The following is a 19,227-nucleotide window of genomic DNA, read 5'->3' on the forward strand; positions in this document are numbered from 1 at the left end:
AATTACATGGGAAAGAAAACAAATTAAGGATCCATTGTGATTAATATGGTAGTAACTAGTAAACTAGCAATACCCTGTATAAAATAAATCACATTAATCAAAAGAATTAGTCATGACATATTCAACACATTTACAGATGAACGACACTGGGAATCATACTATATCTCTATGAGGACGAATGAAACGGGTCAAATATTGTATTTTAATGTACAAAATCTCTTATTCATTATTATATTTAAATAGAAATAAAATATAACCATCAGAACCCTCAATTGCTTCCCTATCGCCCGTAATCAATTTTGGGTTTATGAAGTTTGTAAACCCTAAATGTGTGTCACTGTTACGATGTGGTAGTTTTTATTTTGGGGAAAACTGACCTGGCAACGAAAATAAGAATAATAGATAAATAAGAAAATACACATCAGTAAAAGTTTGCCACATCATCAAAATTTTCCACGTCATCAAAGACACGTGTCAAATGTTGCTATTTACGCCAATAAATGAAAGGTCATTGCTAATAACTAAAACTTTTAAAAGTTACTGCTAATATCGTGAATTGGTCTAAAGATGCTTTCTATTTTCTGCAGTTATCCTTTTTTTTATATATAAAACCTTGTCCCTAGAAAGCGTTTTTATAAAGTTTGTCTCATTTACAAAGGCTACACACGTATTTGAACGAGTAGAATCAATCCGATTTGGTGCTTACAAATAGTGTTTATACTATGTGGAGTAAGATTCAACCTTAACTCTAACATTACATTTTTGAGTTTATTTTTAAAGGATAAAAAAAAGAATGATAAGAAAATATCATATTTTTTCATTCTTAAGTTTTTTTTAATCAAAGAAAAGAAAAAGAATGATAGGATAAATTAAAGGTTTTAACCCCAAAAATTTTCTTGCCAAATTGGCCAGATTTAGAAGAAAAGGAAAGAATTTTTTTATGCAATTACTATTCTAGCCTCAACTCTTACATTCAACAAAGTATTATAAATATTATCAAAATGATATTTTTGTAAATGTATCTCTTTTTCCTTTTCTTACCCATAAACTCAAGAATGCATTTTATCTACTATTATTTTTTTTCTTTTCTATCAATATCTAATCATCTCCTTTCCTTTCTATTTATTTAAAACTTGAGAATGAAGTGCAAATAATAACATTTGTTTTGTGATTTATGCCTAAACAAAGTAAGAATTGTATTGAATATAAGTTGACATACAGTAAACACATATCATCATATCATTGTCTTTATATGTCGAATGATTATGTCACTTTGACTTCACATTTACTAAGCCACTAGTCCAATAAAACAAGTCGAACACCACATACAACCTGGCCGATCGATAAAGTTTTCCCTTTTCTTAATTAAAAGTCTCCATATAAAGTTAAATCATTGTTAGTTGGCCTTTTTGTGTCAATTAATTCATCTGCTCCACGTTTTGCAACTCTATTAGGATGTTAAACGATTTGATTTATGGTTTATTGGGTTGCTCGATTTTACAATCCTAAAAGTTTAAATGATCAAAAACTAAAAACCAAATCAAATCTAGCTAATCAGGAACAAATCAAACTATATATGATCAGTCGTATACTAGTATTTGTTGGGAGAAGTGACGGAATACTTGTGAATTAAACATCTTAAAGCCAAAGGAAGGAGTTGACTACAATAGTGAACTCATAGTCACAATTTACAAAAAGAATGCTACAAGACCAAATCCTACAGCCTGCAATATATATAACTCATATTGACAAATCACAAGATACATATAAATACTTACAAAGTTACAGTCATCAAACATATTTATCCTATTATTAAATTAAAGTGCCTTGTTGATCAAACATATTATGCTATTATTAAATTAAAGTGCCTTGTTGATCAAACACTATAAAATAAAAAAGACTTGCATAGGTTTCATAATTATCTCAATAAAAAAAATTAATCCAAACATAATAACCATTATCTTGTTTTCTAAAGTCTTCTTCAAGAAATATGTGGGGATTTGGTGGGAGATTATACTGGGGATGTAAAAAAGAAGAATTGAATAACAAAGGGATAGTAGTAGTATTTGCATGGATGTCAAGTCAAGATAAACACTTGAATAATTATGTTAATCTTTACTCTTCATTTGGTTGGAATTCCCTGGTTTGCCACTTTCAGTTTTTCAATTTGTATGTTTTTCTTAAATCACTTCTAAATCCTTATCTCCTTAAAGTTTTTTTTTTTTTTTTGAAGTTATAGTTTGGTCATGCTTTAAGTCAATGTTCAATTTAAATCTAAATATTTACATTAAATTTTGTAACTTACCTGTGAAAATTGATTACCATGTTAGAATAACAAATTAATTGTACTCTTAATATTTGATGATAGATAGTTACTTGTACTCTTAGTATTTGATAGAAGTTTGTTACTTTTCTATGGAATTAATATGTAGAAAATTTCAGGTTTTTCCCAGATAAGGCAGCATCCTTGGCGTTAGACATTCTAAATGAGCTCATTAAGGTCATTCTTGTATCATCTTGCCATTACTTATAAGTTTTTGTGTATAAACCGAATAGACTTTTTAGCATTAGTACTCAACTTATACAATTTTCTCGTTTTGTATGTTAAAGGAGCTAAAAGATAGACCATGCCCGGTTGTTTTTGCTTCTTTTTCTGGTGGCCCAAAAGCTTCTCTGTACAAAGTCATACAGGTGAATGTGACTTTTAAATGAATTGTTCCTTCTACAAAGGGCCTGTTTATTAGTTTATATTTTTGATTGTATAGCATTTACGCAGTATTATTTTCTTGTAGATAATTGATGGAACGAGCAAAACTCATAAAAATCAGGTAATCATCATGTTCTTTTTCTAATTTTCACCCTTTGTATGTTCTTAACTTACTGTAAACAAAAAAACTGTTGTAAAGGACGAATATCGATTGGTTAGAGAGTGTCTTTCTGGTCACATTTTTGACTCTACTCCTGCGGATTTCACAAGTGATGTTGGTACCCGATTATTTCTCCATCCATCTGTTCTTAAAATGTCCCATCCGCCAATCATAGTGACATGGGTTGCAAATGGTATTGCGTCTTGTCTTGATGCATTGTTTCTTCCCAAAGTTGAGTTACAACGTGCAGACTATTGGCAGACTCTCTACTCGACTGCAGTAAGTTTATTGTTATAGTAAGTTATATATTTCAATGGTAATTTATCTATTTAAGCCTTATATCTTATAAATTTGTTGAATTCTGTAGGCTATGGGAGCACCATATCTCATATTGTGTTCTGAGGCTGATGATATTGCTCCTTACCAAACCATTTTCAATTTTTCGCAACGATTGAAAAGTCTTGGAGCTGACGTTAAATTGATTAAATGGAGTAGCTCCCCTCATGTAGGTTGGTGCCTAACTCGGCTCATATTGAATACTCATGAAATAATGGCTTTCAAAATGCACATCATAACTTCCCATAATCACTCATGCAGGTCATTACTTGCATCACCCAGAGGAGTACAAGTCAGCCGTGGGAGAACTACTAACTAAGGCTGCATCCTTATACACAACGCGGCTGCAGCAACTAAAAAGCCAAAACAATGGCATTCAGCTAGGCCATAATAAGATTCCTGACCCACTTAGCCACTTAAGGGAAGCGATTTCTGCTTCAGACATGCAACCAAAGTCCAAAAAAATGGCTCTTGATCGAAAGGATCACTTAATCATGTCTGGCTCCATGGAGTATGATCAAGTTAGAGAGGTGGGATCAGTGCAAGATGAATTTAAAGAATCTGTTATTCGACCATCTGCCTTGTCAACGATGAAAGCTTATGGCATACTTGGTCAAATCCTGTTTGATGTTTGTGTCCCGAAAAATGTTGAAGATTGGGATTTGAGGCCACTCGATTCCAATCAGAAAAACTCACATTTTGATGCTGTAAAATGCATCCACATATCAAAGTTGTAGTTGGTATCTCTGAAGTAAGGCCATATACACATTTCTGCATATCAGCATATATCCAAGTATCAAAAACAAACAGTAAACATTATAGTCAAAGAGAAGTTCAATTCGAGCCTAAATCTTAATTAATACCAATACCAACTATATATATTTTAGTCTAAATTTTCTTTTCTACAATTAACACATTTTGATTATTTTAATTTATAATTTTTTATCTTTAATTATGAAAATCACAAACATATTGTAATTAACACGTTTAGTTTATTAAAACTTTTCATCATTATACATTAAGTTACATTTAAAAAAACTAATTATTTATATTCATTTATAAGTTTTTGAAAAAAAAAAAAATCCGAAAAGATATAAGGGGTTTTCTTAAATATTTATGGGCACAGGATGAACCCCGAAAGAAAGTTTCTTGGCTAGACTCGATTGATCTCTCTATATAACTAAGAAAGAATAGTTTTTTGATTAGTTGACAATTATTAGAGAATGTATTGTTATACTTACATTAATTTCTTAATTTTAAGCATTACTTTAAAAACTATTCTTTATCCAAATCATCTTTAATTAATAATAAAAAAAATTAAAAAGTAAAAAAAAAAACCATAAATAATAATAAGTCGGCTGCAAGATCATCCAAATTGGATGACATATCTATTTTCATATTTTTAATAGTTCTTTTCAAAATTTTTTCTTAAATGTATAATAGTCTTCATATTTTATTACCATCGATTAAATTACTATTTCTTATAGATATTTATTGTTTATTGTTAGAAAGTTTATAAGGTAACCACTTTTTATAATCCTATTGATCATTTTTCACCTCATACATGTATTATTATTATTATTATTATAACTAAGTGAAGATAAGATAAAACTAATGTGCGTTAAGTCTTTCGACGTCAACTAAGTTTGCTTATTTGTTATTTTTTTTCTTTTTTTAGTACATTATGATACTATTTAAAAGAAAGACTCAGTAAAAGTTCATTATTTAAAGATTATATAATGAATGAAAAAGCTTTCAAGATTTTAAACTTTGTCACGTACTTATATCTAGAGTAAGAATTACATAACGATTATATCAAATTGATTTAGTATTAAATTAAATACAATATAGTGAATTTTTTTTTCTTTTCATCCTTCAAATTTTAGAAGATCTAATTTTACATTTTAGTTAACTCTTATTCAATCAATTATTCATTTTTTAAAAGTCAATCCTTTCAGCTTGTGCCTTATGCATTAAAATTGAATTTATGTTGATAGTTTATTTGTACAGTATATTTTATATATCTTATTTTTTGATTTTATTTATTATTACATTGTTACATGATTTAACTATTATTAGAAAGATAAGTCCATTTAAGATTAAAATATATCCATTTATTATGTAACTGTCTTTAATAAATAAATTTACATTTAAATACATTGTTACAATATTGTACTTTTATACTTCAAATTGGAAGATGTATTATTTAGTTTTAACGGAATTATACGACAACAATTATTTACCATGTATTGCATGGGTTTAATCTAGTTAAATTATGTAAGTTATTTTTTTAAAAACGATAATTGCAGCCGACCATTTTCGTTGAATAATTATAAAACACTTTACCACATCTATAACGGGCATGAATTCTTAAATTACATATTGAATTATATCGTCATACTGTAATTAGATATCGATTTCTTTTTACATAAGACGAAACAATTTTGTTTTGTAAAAGTAATAGTTAATTTTATTTTTATTTTTATTTTAAAACAGTAATAAAAGAAGGCCAGCAAATAAAAGGAAACAAAAAACCCTTGTTACATAAGGCAAATAACTTATTCTCAAATTAAATCCTTTAATCGTAACCGCCTTAATTAACCCTCTTCATATATATATATACATCCAATCCAATTGTTTCTTCAAATATTATTTTCATCCCTCAATTTTTCGAAATTTCGACACAGTAAAACCTCATCTTCCGCACAGGTCCGTTAATTCGTTTTCCCCTCTTTTATATTCCTTTATTTTTTTTAAATATATATATATATATATTTTTACTGTTTCTTTAATTTAGTTAATTAAATTCGTTTTTGTTTTCGTTTCTACTTTTTCCGAAATCATGTCGAATATTGATGTTCCGATGACCGGTGCACCGGACTTAGAAGAAAAGGCTAGGAAGTGGAACCTATTAATCTCGAAACGATACTCGAATAAACGAAAACACGATATCAAGCAGACTGAAAAACATGACATGCCACCAGAACACATTAGAAAAGTTATGAATGAACACGGAGATATGTCGTCTAAACGTTACCGACACGATAAACGTGTTTATTTAGGAGCACTTAAGTTTGTCCCTCATGCTATTTACAAATTGTTAGAAAACATGCCAATGCCGTGGGAACAAGTCCGTAACGTAAAAGTATTGTATCATGTTACTGGGGCCATTACTTTTGTTGATGAAATTCCGTGGGTAATTGAGCCGGTTTATTTAGCACAATGGGGGACAATGTGGATTATGATGAGAAGGGAAAAACGAGATAGGAAGCATTTTAAACGTATGCGGTTTCCCCCTTTTGATGATGAGGAACCACTTTTGAGTTATGGTGAGAATTTGTTAGATGTGGACCCGTTGGAACCTATTCAGTTAGAGTTGGATGAGGTTGAGGATTCTGCGGTTTGTGATTGGTTTTATGATCACAAGGGTTTAGTTAAGACGAAGTTTGTAACGGGGAGGGTTATAGAAAGTGGGATTTGTCGGTGGATATAATGGCGACGTTGCATAGGTTAGCAGGGCAGTTGCTTTCGGATTTGACTGATAGGAATTATTTTTATTTGTTTGATGTGGCATCGTTTGTTACTGCTAAATCGCTTAATGTGTGTATACCTGGTGGGCCAAAATTTGAGCCTTTGTTTAGGGATATGGAGAAAGGAGATGAGGATTGGAACGAGTTTAATGATATTGGTAAACTTATTATTCGATCGCCTTTGAGGACTGAGTATCGGGTTGCTTTTCCTTATTTGTATAATAATAGGCCGAGGAAAGTTAGGCTGGGCGTTTATCATGTTCCTATGGTTATGTATATGAAAACAGATGATCCTGATTTGCCTGCATTTTATTATGATCCCTTGTTACACCCGATAACTTGTTCTGCTAAAAAAGATTATAATCCTGATTATGCTGCTGTTGATTATGAGGATGATGATTTCTGGTTGCCAGAGGGCGTCGAGCCTTTGCTTACGAACACAGCTTTATACACGGATAATACAGCTGCTGGTATTTCTTTGTTGTATGCACCACGCCCCTTTAATATGAGATCTGGCAGGATGAGACGTGCTCAAGATATTCCCATTGTGTCTGAATGGTACAAGGAACATTGTCCTTCATCGTTTCCAGTTAAAGTTCGTGTCAGTTATCAGAAGTTGTTAAAGTGTTTTGTATTGAATGAGCTGCATCACAGACAGCCAAAAGCTCAAAATAAGAAGAACTTGTTTCAGTCTCTTAAGGCTACCAAGTTTTTCCAGTCGACAGAACTTGATTGGGCTGAAGCAGGGCTGCAAGTTTGTAAGCAGGGTCACAACATGCTCAATTTGTTGATCTGTAGGAAGAATCTTAACTACCTTCATCTAGACTACAATTTTAATTTGAAGCCTGTTAAGACTCTCACTACCAAGGAGCGTAAGAAGTCATGGTTTGGGAATGCTTTTCATCTTTGTCGTGAAATCTTGCGTTTAACTAAGCTTGTTGTTGATGCCAATATCCAGTATCGTTTGGGGAATGTGGATGCGTTTCAGTTGGCTGATGGTCTTCAGTATACATTCTCACATGTTGGACAGTTGACTGGTATGTATCGTTATAAATACAGACTAATGAGACAGATTCGGATGTGTAAAGATTTGAAACATTTGATTTATTACAGGTTTAATACTGGGCCAGTTGGGAAGGGACCCGGATGCGGTTTCTGGGCACCTATGTGGAGGGTGTGGTTGTTTTTCCTTCGTGGTATAGTGCCTCTACTAGAAAGGTGGCTCGGGAATTTACTTGCTCGCCAGTTTGAGGGGAGGCATTCAAAAGGGGTAGCTAAGACTGTTACAAAGCAACGTGTTGAAAGTCATTATGATCTTGAACTTCGTGGTGCTGTGATACATGATCTTGTTGATGCTATGCCAGAGGGAATAAAGCAGAATAAGTCAAAAACAGTTATACAGCATTTAAGTGAAGCATGGCGCTGTTGGAAGGCAAATATCCCATGGAAGGTTTCTAGTTTACCGGCTCCTGATTGAGAATGTGATTCTTCGATATGTGAAGTCAAAAGCTGATTGGTGGACTAATGTTACTCACTATAACCGTGAACGTATAAGGAGGGGTAGCACGGTTGATAAGACCGTTTGTAAGAAAAATTTGGGGAGATTGACTTGTCTTTGGCTGAAGTCTGAACAGGAACGCCAGCACAACTACTTGAAAGATGGTCCATCTGTGTCTCCAGAAGAAGCCGTGGCTATTTACACTACCACGCTTCATTGGTTGGAATCTAGAAAGTTCACAACCATACCTTTTCCTCCATTGTCTTACAAGCATGACACAAAGCTTCTTATTCTTGCTCTCGAGAGGCTTAAGGAATCTTACAGTGGTAATGTGAGGTTAAATCAGCTCCAAAGAGAAGAATTGGGATTGATTGAACAAGTTTATGACAATCCACATGAGACGTTAGCAAGAATTAAGCGTCATCTTCTTACCATGCGTGCTTTTAAAGAAGTTGGCATTGAGTTTATGGATTTATACAACTGTCTGGTTCCGGTTTATGAGATTGACCCTCTCGAGAAGATCACAGATGCATATCTTGATCAGTTCTTATGGTTTGAAGCTGACAAAAAGCATCTCTTTCCGAATTGGATCAAGCCTGCAGATTCAGAACCGCCACCACTATTGGTTTACAAATGGTGCCAGGGGATAAATAACTTGCAGGGTATATGGGACACTGGTGATGGGGAGTGTGTAGTGATGCTTCAAACGAAGTTTGAGAAGCTCTTTGAGAAGATTGATTTTACTATGCTTAACAGGCTTCTAAAACTGGTCCTTGATCACAATATTGCTGATTATATCACAGCAAAGAACAATGTTGTGTTGTCATATAAAGATATGAGTCACACGAACTCATATGGGCTGATACGTGGGCTTCATTTTGCTTCTTTTGTGGCACAGTATTATGGGTTGGTATTGGATCTTTTAACTCTTGGTTTGACCCGTGCGAGTGAAATTGCTGGTTCACCACAGATGACTAATGAGTTCGCCACTTTCCAGGATACCAAAGTTGAAACAAGACATCCAATACGACTGTACTCCCGGTACATCGATAAAGTGCATATGCTAATCCGATTTACACACACAGAGGCTCGGGATCTGATTCAGCGTTTTCTCACGGAGCATCCTGATCCCAACAATGAAAATATGGTTGGTTACAATAATAGAAAATGCTGGCCCGGAGATGCAAGAATGAGGCTCATGAAACATGATGTTAATCTTGGAAGGAGCGTTTTCTGGGACTTGAAGAATTGTCTTCCTCGGAGTATCACGACCCTGGAGTGGCAGAATAGCTTTGTTTCTGTTTATAGCAAAGACAATCCCAACCTTCTATTTAGCATGTGTGGGTTTGAGGTCCGTATATTGCCTAAAGTAAGAGTAACTCAGGAGGCATTCAGTAATATGAAAGATGGAATTTGGAATCTGCAGAATGAAATGACAAAAGAGCTTACTGCAGTTGCTTTCTTACGTGTTGACGATGAACAAATAAAAGAGTTTGAAAATCGTGTTAGGCAGATTCTTATGAGTTCAGGGGCTACAACATTCACAAAAGTTGTTAACAAGTGGAATACAGCTCTAATAGGTTTAATGACATACTTCCGGGAAGCAACTATTAACACGCGTGAGCTATTAGATCTGTTGGTCAAATGTGAAAACAAAGTACAAACACGTATCAAGATTGGCCTGAACTCAAAAATGCCTAGCAGGTTCCCGCCTGTGATTTTCTACACACCTAAGGAGATTGGAGGGCTTGGCATGTTATCAATGGCTCACATCTTGATTCCACAGAGTGATTTCCGTTACAATCGGCAGACAGATGTTGGGATTACACACTTTAGGAGTGGTATGAGTCACGGGGCAGACCAGTTGATTCCAAATCTGTCTCGTTATATTCAGTCATGGGAAAGCGAGTTCATTGATTCACAACGTGTTTGGGCAGAATTTGCTATCAAGAGACAGCTAGCACAGTCCACTAACAAACGTTTGAGCGTTGAAGACTTTGATGACACTTATGATCGTGGAATACCGAGGATCAATACGTTGTTCCAGAAGGATAGACATACATTAGCATATGACAAAGGATGGAGGGTGAGGACAGAATTTAACAATATCAGATTCTGAAACAAAATCCATTCTGGTGGACACACCAAAGGCATGATGGTAAACTTTGGAACTTGAATAATTACAGAACCGATGTTATTCAAGCACTTGGTGGTGTTGAGGGAATTCTCGAGCATACATTGTTCAAGGGAACATATTTCCCAACTTGGGAGGGTCTTTTTTGGGAGAAAGCTTCTGGTTTTGAAGAGTCAATGAAGTACAAGAAGCTAACAAATGCACAAAGATCTGGGCTGAACCAGATTCCAAACCGCAGGTTCACACTTTGGTGGTCGCCCACTATTAACCGGGCGAATGTTTATATCGGTTTCCAAGTGCAGTTAGATCTGACAGGAATATTCATGCACGGAAAAATACCGACCTTAAAAATCTCTCTTATTCAAATCTTCCGTGCTCACTTGTGGCAGAAGATTCACGAGAGTGTGGTGATGGATCTCTGCCAGGTATTGGATCAAGAGTTGGATGCATTGGAAATCGAGACTGTGCAGAAGGAGACAATCCATCCAAGAAAGAGTTACAAAATGAACAGTTCCTGTGCCGACATTCTTTTATTTGTTGCACATAGATGGCCCATGTCAAAACCAAGCCTGGTAGCCGAGTCAAATGATGTCTTTGATCAGAAAGCAAGTAATAAGTACTGGATTGATGTGCAGCTTCGTTGGGGTGATTATGATTCTCATGACATCGAGCGCTATACAAGGGCCAAGTTCATGGACTACACTACTGATAACATGTCCATCTATCCATCACCAACAGGGGTGATGGTTGGAATAGATCTCGCCTACAACCTGCATTCAGCTTTTGGTAATTGGTTCCCTGGTTCAAAGCCACTTTTAGCCCAGGCCATGAATAAGATTATGAAGTCAAATCCGGCTCTATATGTGTTAAGGGAGCGTATAAGGAAAGGGCTGCAGCTATACTCTTCAGACCCAACTGAACCATACCTGTCATCTCAGAACTATGGAGAAATCTTCAGCAACCAGCTTATGTGGTTCGTTGATGATACAAATGTGTACCGTGTGGAAGCTCGCAAGACTTTTGAAGGAAATATAACAGCAAAACCAATCAATGGTGCCATTTTCATATTTAATCCTCGCACGGGTCAGCTATTTCTGAAGGTCATTCATACAAGCGTGTGGGCTGGTCAGAAACGTCGTGGTCAACTGGCTAAGTGGAAAACAGCAGAAGAAGTGGCTGCTCTTGTTCGTTCTTTACCCGTTGAGGAACAACCAAAACAAATCATTGTCACTCGTAAAGGCATGCTGGATCCTCTTGAAGTTCATTTACTGGATTTTCCTAATATTGTCATTAAGGGGAGTGAGTTACAGCTTCCTTTCCAAGCGTGTCTAAAAATTATGAAATTTGGTGATCTGATTCTGAAAGCATCCGAACCACAAATGGTTTTGTTCAATATATATGATGATTGGTTGAAGAGTATATCATCATACACAGCTTTTCCGAGGCTTATATTGATTCTGAGAGCTTTACATGTGAATAATGAGAAGGCAAGAATGTTGCTTAAACCTGACAAGACTGTTGTCACCGAGCCGCATCACATCTGGCCGTCCCTTACTGATGATCAATGGGTGAAAGTTGAAGTTGCTTTACAAGATCTCATTTTGTCTGATTATTCAAAAAAGAATCATGTTAATACGTCAGCACTGAGACAATCCGAGATACGTGATATTATTCTTGGTGCTGAAATTACTCCACCTTCTCAGCAGAGGCAACAAATAGTTGAGATCGAGAAACAGGCAAAGGAAAGCAGTCAATTGACAGCTGTCACCACCAGAACTACCAACATCCATGGCGATGAACTTATCGTGACCACCACTAGTCCTTTTGAGCAAGCTGCATTTGCTTCCAAGACTGATTGGCGTATGAGGGCAATATCAGCTGCAAACCTTCATCACCGTGTGAATCATATATATGTGAGCTCAAAAGACTTAAATCAGACGGGGTATACATACGTCATGCCAAAGAACCTTTTGAAGAAATTTATATGCATAGCAGATTTAAGAACACAGATTTCTGGCTACTTATATGGGGTTAGTCCTCCTGATAATCTTCAAGTTAAAGAAATCCGCTGCATCGTCATGCCACCACAATGGGGTACACATCAACAAGTCCATCTTCCATCAAGTATCCCTGAACATGACTTCCTTAAAGATCTGGAACCGTTGGGATGGATGCACACACAACCAAACGAGCTTCCTCAGCTCTCACCTCATGATATTTCGTTTCATGCACAGATTTTGGAAAATAAGAAGCAATGGGACAGGGAGAAGTCTATTATTCTGACTTGTAGTTTCACTCCAGGATCATGCTCGTTGACTGCTTATAAACTAACTACAGCAGGTTACCAATGGGGCCGTGCAAATAAGAATACAGGAAGCAATCCGCATGGTTATTTACCAACTCATTATGAGAAGGTCCCATTGCTTCTAAGTGACCGTTTCCTTGGTTTCTACATGGTTCCTGATGATGGTCTGTGGAATTACAATTTTATGGGAGTGAAGCATACAGTTAGCATGAATTATGGAATAAAGCTCGGGAATCCACATGAATATTATCATGAAGATCACAGGCCGACACATTTTTTGGAGTTTAGCAATTTGGAAGAGGGTCATAGATCTGTGGGAGATCAGGAGGACACATTTTCTTGAAGCTCTACTTGCAGCAGGAAGAGATTGATGCATTCTATTCTTGCTGTAAGCTGATTGTTTCGCTCTACAGTGATGTTGTAGTTTATATATGCATTTTGTTAATCTTAAAGTTTTTCATAACTGATGCTTACGGACCAGGCGTATCTTGAAATTTTGTAGGTTATTTACTTCCGGTGTTCATCATGACATGTTTCAATATTAATGCATGATATTGCGCCAGAATTCCAAATTCTTTATCCTATCGGCTCTTTATATGGACTTACTAGTACTCTACTATACTATTCACGAATATGTCCCATGTGTTCAAACATGGACTTACTAGTACTATACTACTCATGAATAGCGGAATAGGTCCTGTACCTGAGTGTGTAATAGTCGTAAAATTAGTAATTTCTTGATTTCAAAATTTTGAACACTATTTTATGCATCAGGAACCAAAGGTTATAAGCTAGTAAGATCGACCAATGTAATCTAAAGGCCTTACCAGTTTCGATCCTACTAGGAGTTAGAGGGTTATCTTTCATCAGCCAAGAGGGTTTTTGGTTTTCTTATGTTCTCAAAATTAGCAGCAGTAAGAAGTTCTTGGGTTAGAACATTATAACAATTCTTGTGAGATATTTGGCTGAAATAGGGTCGGGTAATGATGGGGTGTTCTAGCCTTTAAGCTTGTGGTGGGGTTCAGATAAACCTTTAGGGTTTCTCTTGGGTATCTTCATAGTCGACTTTACAAGGAAGCATTGTTATGGTTTCTTATGGTTCAAGACTTCAAGTAATAAATGACGCATACACAAAGACTTACAGTTTGGTTTAGAATTTGTAAGGGATTAATAAATCTGACAGGTTTATTCTCATGGGGTTTTTGTTTTTTTAACAGATACATTGCATCTGAAAAAAGCTTTATCTTTGTAAAAGACATCGTACCAATGTATGTACTGCATTTAGTTACATAAAAATCTGAGCGATGACAATCTTAAAATGAATTCCTGGCTATACACACCTTGTATCTGACAAAAGCTCTGTTTTTTTTACCTTTTATTTTGTTATCTTTCTAATTAATTAAATGCTAACTGGACAGACTAATTGGTACAATGTAAATGATTTTGTTGTTTCTTATTTAGCACTTGGATCTTAACCCATGATCAGATTGTGTTGTAAACTAAATTATGGTTTGTTTGGCAGGTGTTAGATTGATGATGCAGTTGCATGGTATGTTGGTTAGTAACCAAATCGTATAAAACTTTTATAATCTTATCATAAGAAATAATGCCAATAATTGCTGTCATTTTATAAATTAATGATTGCATAGAGACTTAAAGAGCTGTTGAGGCCTTTTCTTGAGAATCAATGGTAGTAGCTTTAATAAAATATGATTCTTTTTTATGCTTGATATCCTGCAGAAAGTGTTGTCTTCTCTGACTTCTCTATCACTTGGACCATCTTAACCTTTGCTTATCTTCAGATTTTCTAGTGCGTGTAGTTTGTTTGTATATTATTGATGAACTAGATATTAAGAACCATATAGATATGGTTAGCACTGAGGCTAAAACTCATCATTCAAGATATGGTTAAATGCACTTAGGGTCAAAAGATTTTGGTCGGATATGTGGTTGTGTCCTTACTACATCAGAAAGTAATTACAATATGGAGTTGCTGAACTATTTACATATGAGGGATCTTAATCTTAGTTAAAGACCATGAACATCTCTGGCTTGAATCTTTGTGGATCATTTGCGCATTGGAAGAAGTGGCAAAATGGACGGGTTGGTGAAAAATTAAAAAGAAGCAACTGTTAGAACAGTCTTGTTGACTTTAAATGATGATATACTCATTTTAGATGTGAACAAGAGTACCAGACTGAATATTCTATGTATGTGTGATCTTGACTTGCAGCTTTCTTCTGCTGGTGGGAGGTTTGTAATCTCAAGTGACGGTGTCTGGGATGTTCTTTCTACGGAAGAGGCTCTTGAGTGCAGTCGTGATTTGGCACCAGAAGCTGCAGAAGCACAAATTGTTGAAGTATGATATACAAATGCCTTGAGAAAATTATGTTCTACTGTTTACTAGAGGTGGCAATATTAAATAATCAAGTTATAGATTGGTTATTTTTCGGCTGTATTTGATCTCTGACATGTTCCTAACAAGGGAATGGGTCAGAAGGGTTGAAGAATACCTAAAGTCTATATTCGATGCATACCACCTCTGAAATCGTTTTTATTCAATGATTTAGATTAATGGTAATAATATTGTATCTGTGATTATATAATTATTGCATCTTGATGTGTAACAAATGGGCCACAAAATGTGTACGGGTCAACCCAACCTGCCTCGTATTTGCATTACTAGAAAATCACCTGTTAACCTAAGCGCTTGACCATCCATAATGCCTCTTTTAATCTTTAGCCTCTAATGAACATCAGGTGTTACTCCTCTAATTTCAATCAATAGGAAGCTGTACAAGTGACAGGATTGTGGGATGATACAACTTGCATAGTCATAGATGTTCTACCTCCAGAGAAGAAAAATGCTCCTGTTCCACCACCAAAGAAGAGTGGTAAGAGAATGTTGAAGGCCATGTTCAAGAAAAAGCGTATAGAGGCGCCACCTCAGCTTGATGAAGAAGAAAACTATGAACCAGATATGGTGGAGGAGCTTGTGGAGGAACGATCCGCTATGCCTTTAAAACGGTTGGTACTAAATGGAGTTTATTATCATATATTAGCAGACCTGTGACGACACATATTATTTCAATTTGGTTTGCAGGTTGGATACCAAATACCCGCTCAGTAACGTTTTCAGGTTGTTCGTTTGCGCGGAGTGTCAATTTGAAATAAAACCCGGTGAAGGAATTTCAATTTAAAGGCCCTTTTCTTTGTGTAAGCTGCTGAGATTAAACTATTAGCGAGATGCCATGGAAGTTAAAATATTATCCAGGGGTAAGACATTTGTTCTCTAATCCTTTCTTTTCTTTATAGGTGTTAAAATTTGGATCATAGATAAATATGATTACAGATACTAATTTTTACTGTATTAATCCTTTTTGTTGCAATAACCAATTAGGAGGCTTATACTTTTGTCAAAAAAAAATTTGCCACTTCCCTTTGCACTTAAATATTTTGATTTGACCCGTTACTCATAGAGATATAATACAACCATCAACTCTGTTATAAGTAAGTGGGTTGAAGTTGCCTCTATTTTTCTGGATTCTATTATGCTTATATCCACTAGCCAATGAAACACGTCAAATGTCGAAAAAAATTTTGAAACAGTGATTTGGGGAGGGTGTTTTGTTAAACAAGTTTTCGAAATTTTTTTTTTATGAAACAAGGTAAACCAGCTTTTCAAAAGCCGGGTTTAAAAAAGTTGCCTCGAAACCGGCTTTTGAAAAGCTGGGTTCGAAAAAGTACACCCGAAACCGGCTTTTCAAAAGCCGGGTTCAGAAATTGTCAGGTGAACAGTACAAGGGCTGACGAGCTACAGTGGTCGAAGGCTCAAACTTTGAAACCGGCTTTTCAAAAACCGGTTTCGAAACTAGTATATATATATATAATTCGGCTTATGCTTCTTCGTAAAACTATATTATATAACTTATTTATAAAAGTATATCAGTATAAGTTATTTTTTAAAGGGAAATTTATGGCTTCTTCTTCGTCATCTGACCCATCATCACCTCCTACAGTAATATTTCATGCATTGAAAGCGAAATGTAAAGAGGATATAGACGACGGGTATGAACTTTACTACAAAATTAATGTATGTGTATATATAATACTATAGTAGCTCGATGGGTCAAAAATGCATGCATTTTTTTTTGTCTTTATTCGAACCCGACTTTTGAAAAGTCTTGTTCGAAGTCTAGTCACATCGCCTGGTCACATCACGTCAGCGCGCGTCTGGTCACATTTCTGTTGCTCGTCCTGTACAACTGACAAACTCTGAACCCGGCTTTTGAAAAGCCGGTTTCAAACTCACTTTTTTGAAGCCGGTTTTTGGAAAGCCGGTTTCGAGGCAACTTTTTTGAACCCGGCTTTTGAAAAGCCGGTTTACCCTTTTGTATAATTTTTTTTTTTCGAAAACTTGTTTGACAAAACACCCTCTCAAAATCACTGTTTCAAAAAAAAATTCGTCAAATGTCAATAAGTTGTTGCATGTGAGACGCTAGGTAAGCATCTTTTTATTTTTTCTTTTTTTTTTTCCGAACGGCTAGTTAAGCATCTATTAACAATTCTTTAGGATATTATGGTTTCTATATTCTACTAGCATAATTTTGCCATCGAAATAATATATATATGGCTATCTGCATTTTTTAGGTTGATTTTACAAATAATATGAACAGAACATAATATGTACTTGATGGCAGATGTCAATTTTTATGGGATAAACGTAGATAGTAATGAGTACAACAAATATGGGACTGAGGGAGTATGAGGATAACAACTATTGAGGTTTACCGAATTTGTGATTATCCAATTTATACGTACATGATTTCTCAAAAATTTCAATGTGACTTTTTAAAAAGTTTGGAATGTTTCTTTTTTATCTAATTAGATTTAAAAGGATACCATTTGGTTAACTTATATTCTTGATGAGAGCAGGGGAATTATGTGAGAGAATGAGCTGATCCAGTTGCTATAGGTGAAATGTGAAATTGATTCAGAATTTCAGATACAACTCTAGACCATTATACTTATCTCTAAAATAGTAAGTAGAAGAAAAGATGCCAATCATTAATATATTTAATAATTACTGATTATATGCTTTTGGTTTATTGTTGTTCATACGATTTGTGCAAGGATTTAGAAGAAAAGATTTATTGATCACTCTCTATTTAATAAATTGGATGTTCACCTGATGTCGTGACTTTTACCTTTTTTATCTCAATTTATTGCAAGCTAGGTGAAATGGAAGAGGCATTGCTTCTATTTGATGATATGATAGACTAGGGAATTAAACCTAACACTATCACGTTTTATGTTTAATGTCATGATTGATGAGGGTCTTTTAAGGTTACCATTCAGTTACTGATATTTCTTTGTTTCTTTTCCAGTTATAATGCCTTTTTCTGTACTTGATCGCCTTGGTTAGTTTACTGATAGTGGATTCATATAAGAAGCTATTAAAAATTAATTATATGTAAAAAAAATAAAATGAAGAGATATTTCAATGCTATTTGAACTGCGCGATACTCCTACTGAGAGAGTTTCACATTGTGGTGTTCTTGAGTTTGTTGTTGAAGAAGGTTTGATATACATGACTTGTTGGGTATACATTTCTAAAATTCCTTCTTTTTTATTTCTTCGTTTAATTTAACAGTTTTCTGCAGGTCGTATGAAGCTGATTGTCCAAAACTTTTAATTTGACCCTTAAATAGTCACATGTTCAGATGCAGTAAACTTTCTATTACTACTTCAAGTCATAGCAATTAAATGATTCAGTTAAAAACACAAATCCAGATATCCCTTGGTCATTTCATTTTGGCATTTAAACCTGATAGATTTTTAAGGCTTATTCATTTATAAATGATGTCTTATCTATATGATGAAAAATCTGCTTTTAAAAGGAGATATTGTGCACATAAAGAATGTGACCCTTCCAAAGAGTACCTTGTACATGCCTTGGTTGGAATCCTGACGTTATTACATTTACATAATAATTGATGGCCATTGTTGTGTATGAGAACTCCTGCAGGGCTTAAAGGTTTGGGATGAGATGAATAGAAGAAGTTTATCTCCTAATCTGCACGCGGTTCTCACATGAAGGTGCTTAAGATAGCAAGAACAGATATCCATGTGGCTGTGTAAATGAATCGGCTTACAAATTATGTACTTGGGGTTGACGGTCCTTGGGGTCGTCGTGTACATGCAAAAGGGCTCAAATGTTATTTGACATCTATTCATTAGTATCATGAAATGTTAGTTATTTGACATATATTCACTTCTTGCATTATTTTGGACGTATTGTTAACCTTTCGCTTTGATGCTTGAAATTAATTGTCGTGGGCTAAATGTTATTGCAATTTTGAAAATATAACATGAGTATTTGCAATTGAGTTGTTAGTCAACATGTTGACATAGTTTAGTTTCAAGTTCTGATCCTGTATGTGGACTAGAACAGTCTCATGCATTTGCGATTGCAAGCACTTGCTATATGTGTGATCAATAAATACTCAAAAGAGGGGATTTTGAATAAGGAAAAATTTAAGATGGTGGAAATTTTG

General features: G+C 35.0%; 2 protein-coding genes and 1 long non-coding RNA gene across 4 annotated transcripts; all 3 read left to right on the forward strand.

The window, feature by feature from the left end:
- The first annotated feature begins 1,990 nt into the window (after positions 1-1,990).
- Positions 1,991-3,940, forward strand: LOC122609787. The gene is made up of 7 exons (XM_043782730.1): positions 1,991-2,169; positions 2,443-2,500; positions 2,611-2,691; positions 2,793-2,828; positions 2,907-3,146; positions 3,235-3,376; positions 3,465-3,940. The coding sequence occupies exons 1-7, from the start codon at positions 1,991-1,993 to the stop codon at positions 3,938-3,940; spliced, it is 1,212 nt and encodes a 403-aa protein (XP_043638665.1).
- Positions 3,941-6,139: 2,199 nt separating this feature from the next.
- On the forward strand, positions 6,140-13,266 carry LOC122609903 (pre-mRNA-processing-splicing factor 8A-like). The gene is given in 4 exon segments (XM_043782852.1): positions 6,140-6,649; positions 6,652-8,204; positions 8,206-10,330; positions 10,333-13,266. Coding segments are annotated over 4 exon segments (6,831 nt in total). The 5' UTR covers positions 6,140-6,177; the 3' UTR covers positions 13,014-13,266.
- Positions 13,267-14,912: 1,646 nt separating this feature from the next.
- Positions 14,913-19,013, forward strand: LOC122580516. 2 transcript variants are annotated; one of them, XR_006320809.1, is made up of 4 exons: positions 14,913-15,029; positions 15,431-15,697; positions 15,774-15,946; positions 18,699-19,013. It is a non-coding gene; the product is annotated as an uncharacterized LOC122580516 (long non-coding RNA). The 2 variants fall into 2 exon arrangements; XR_006320810.1 differs by having other exon boundaries at positions 15,024-15,079.
- The last annotated feature ends 214 nt before the right edge of the window (positions 19,014-19,227 follow it).

Source organism: Erigeron canadensis, chromosome 8 (assembly GCF_010389155.1).
Source record: "Erigeron canadensis isolate Cc75 chromosome 8, C_canadensis_v1, whole genome shotgun sequence".
Lineage (NCBI taxonomy): Eukaryota > Viridiplantae > Streptophyta > Magnoliopsida > Asterales > Asteraceae > Erigeron > Erigeron canadensis.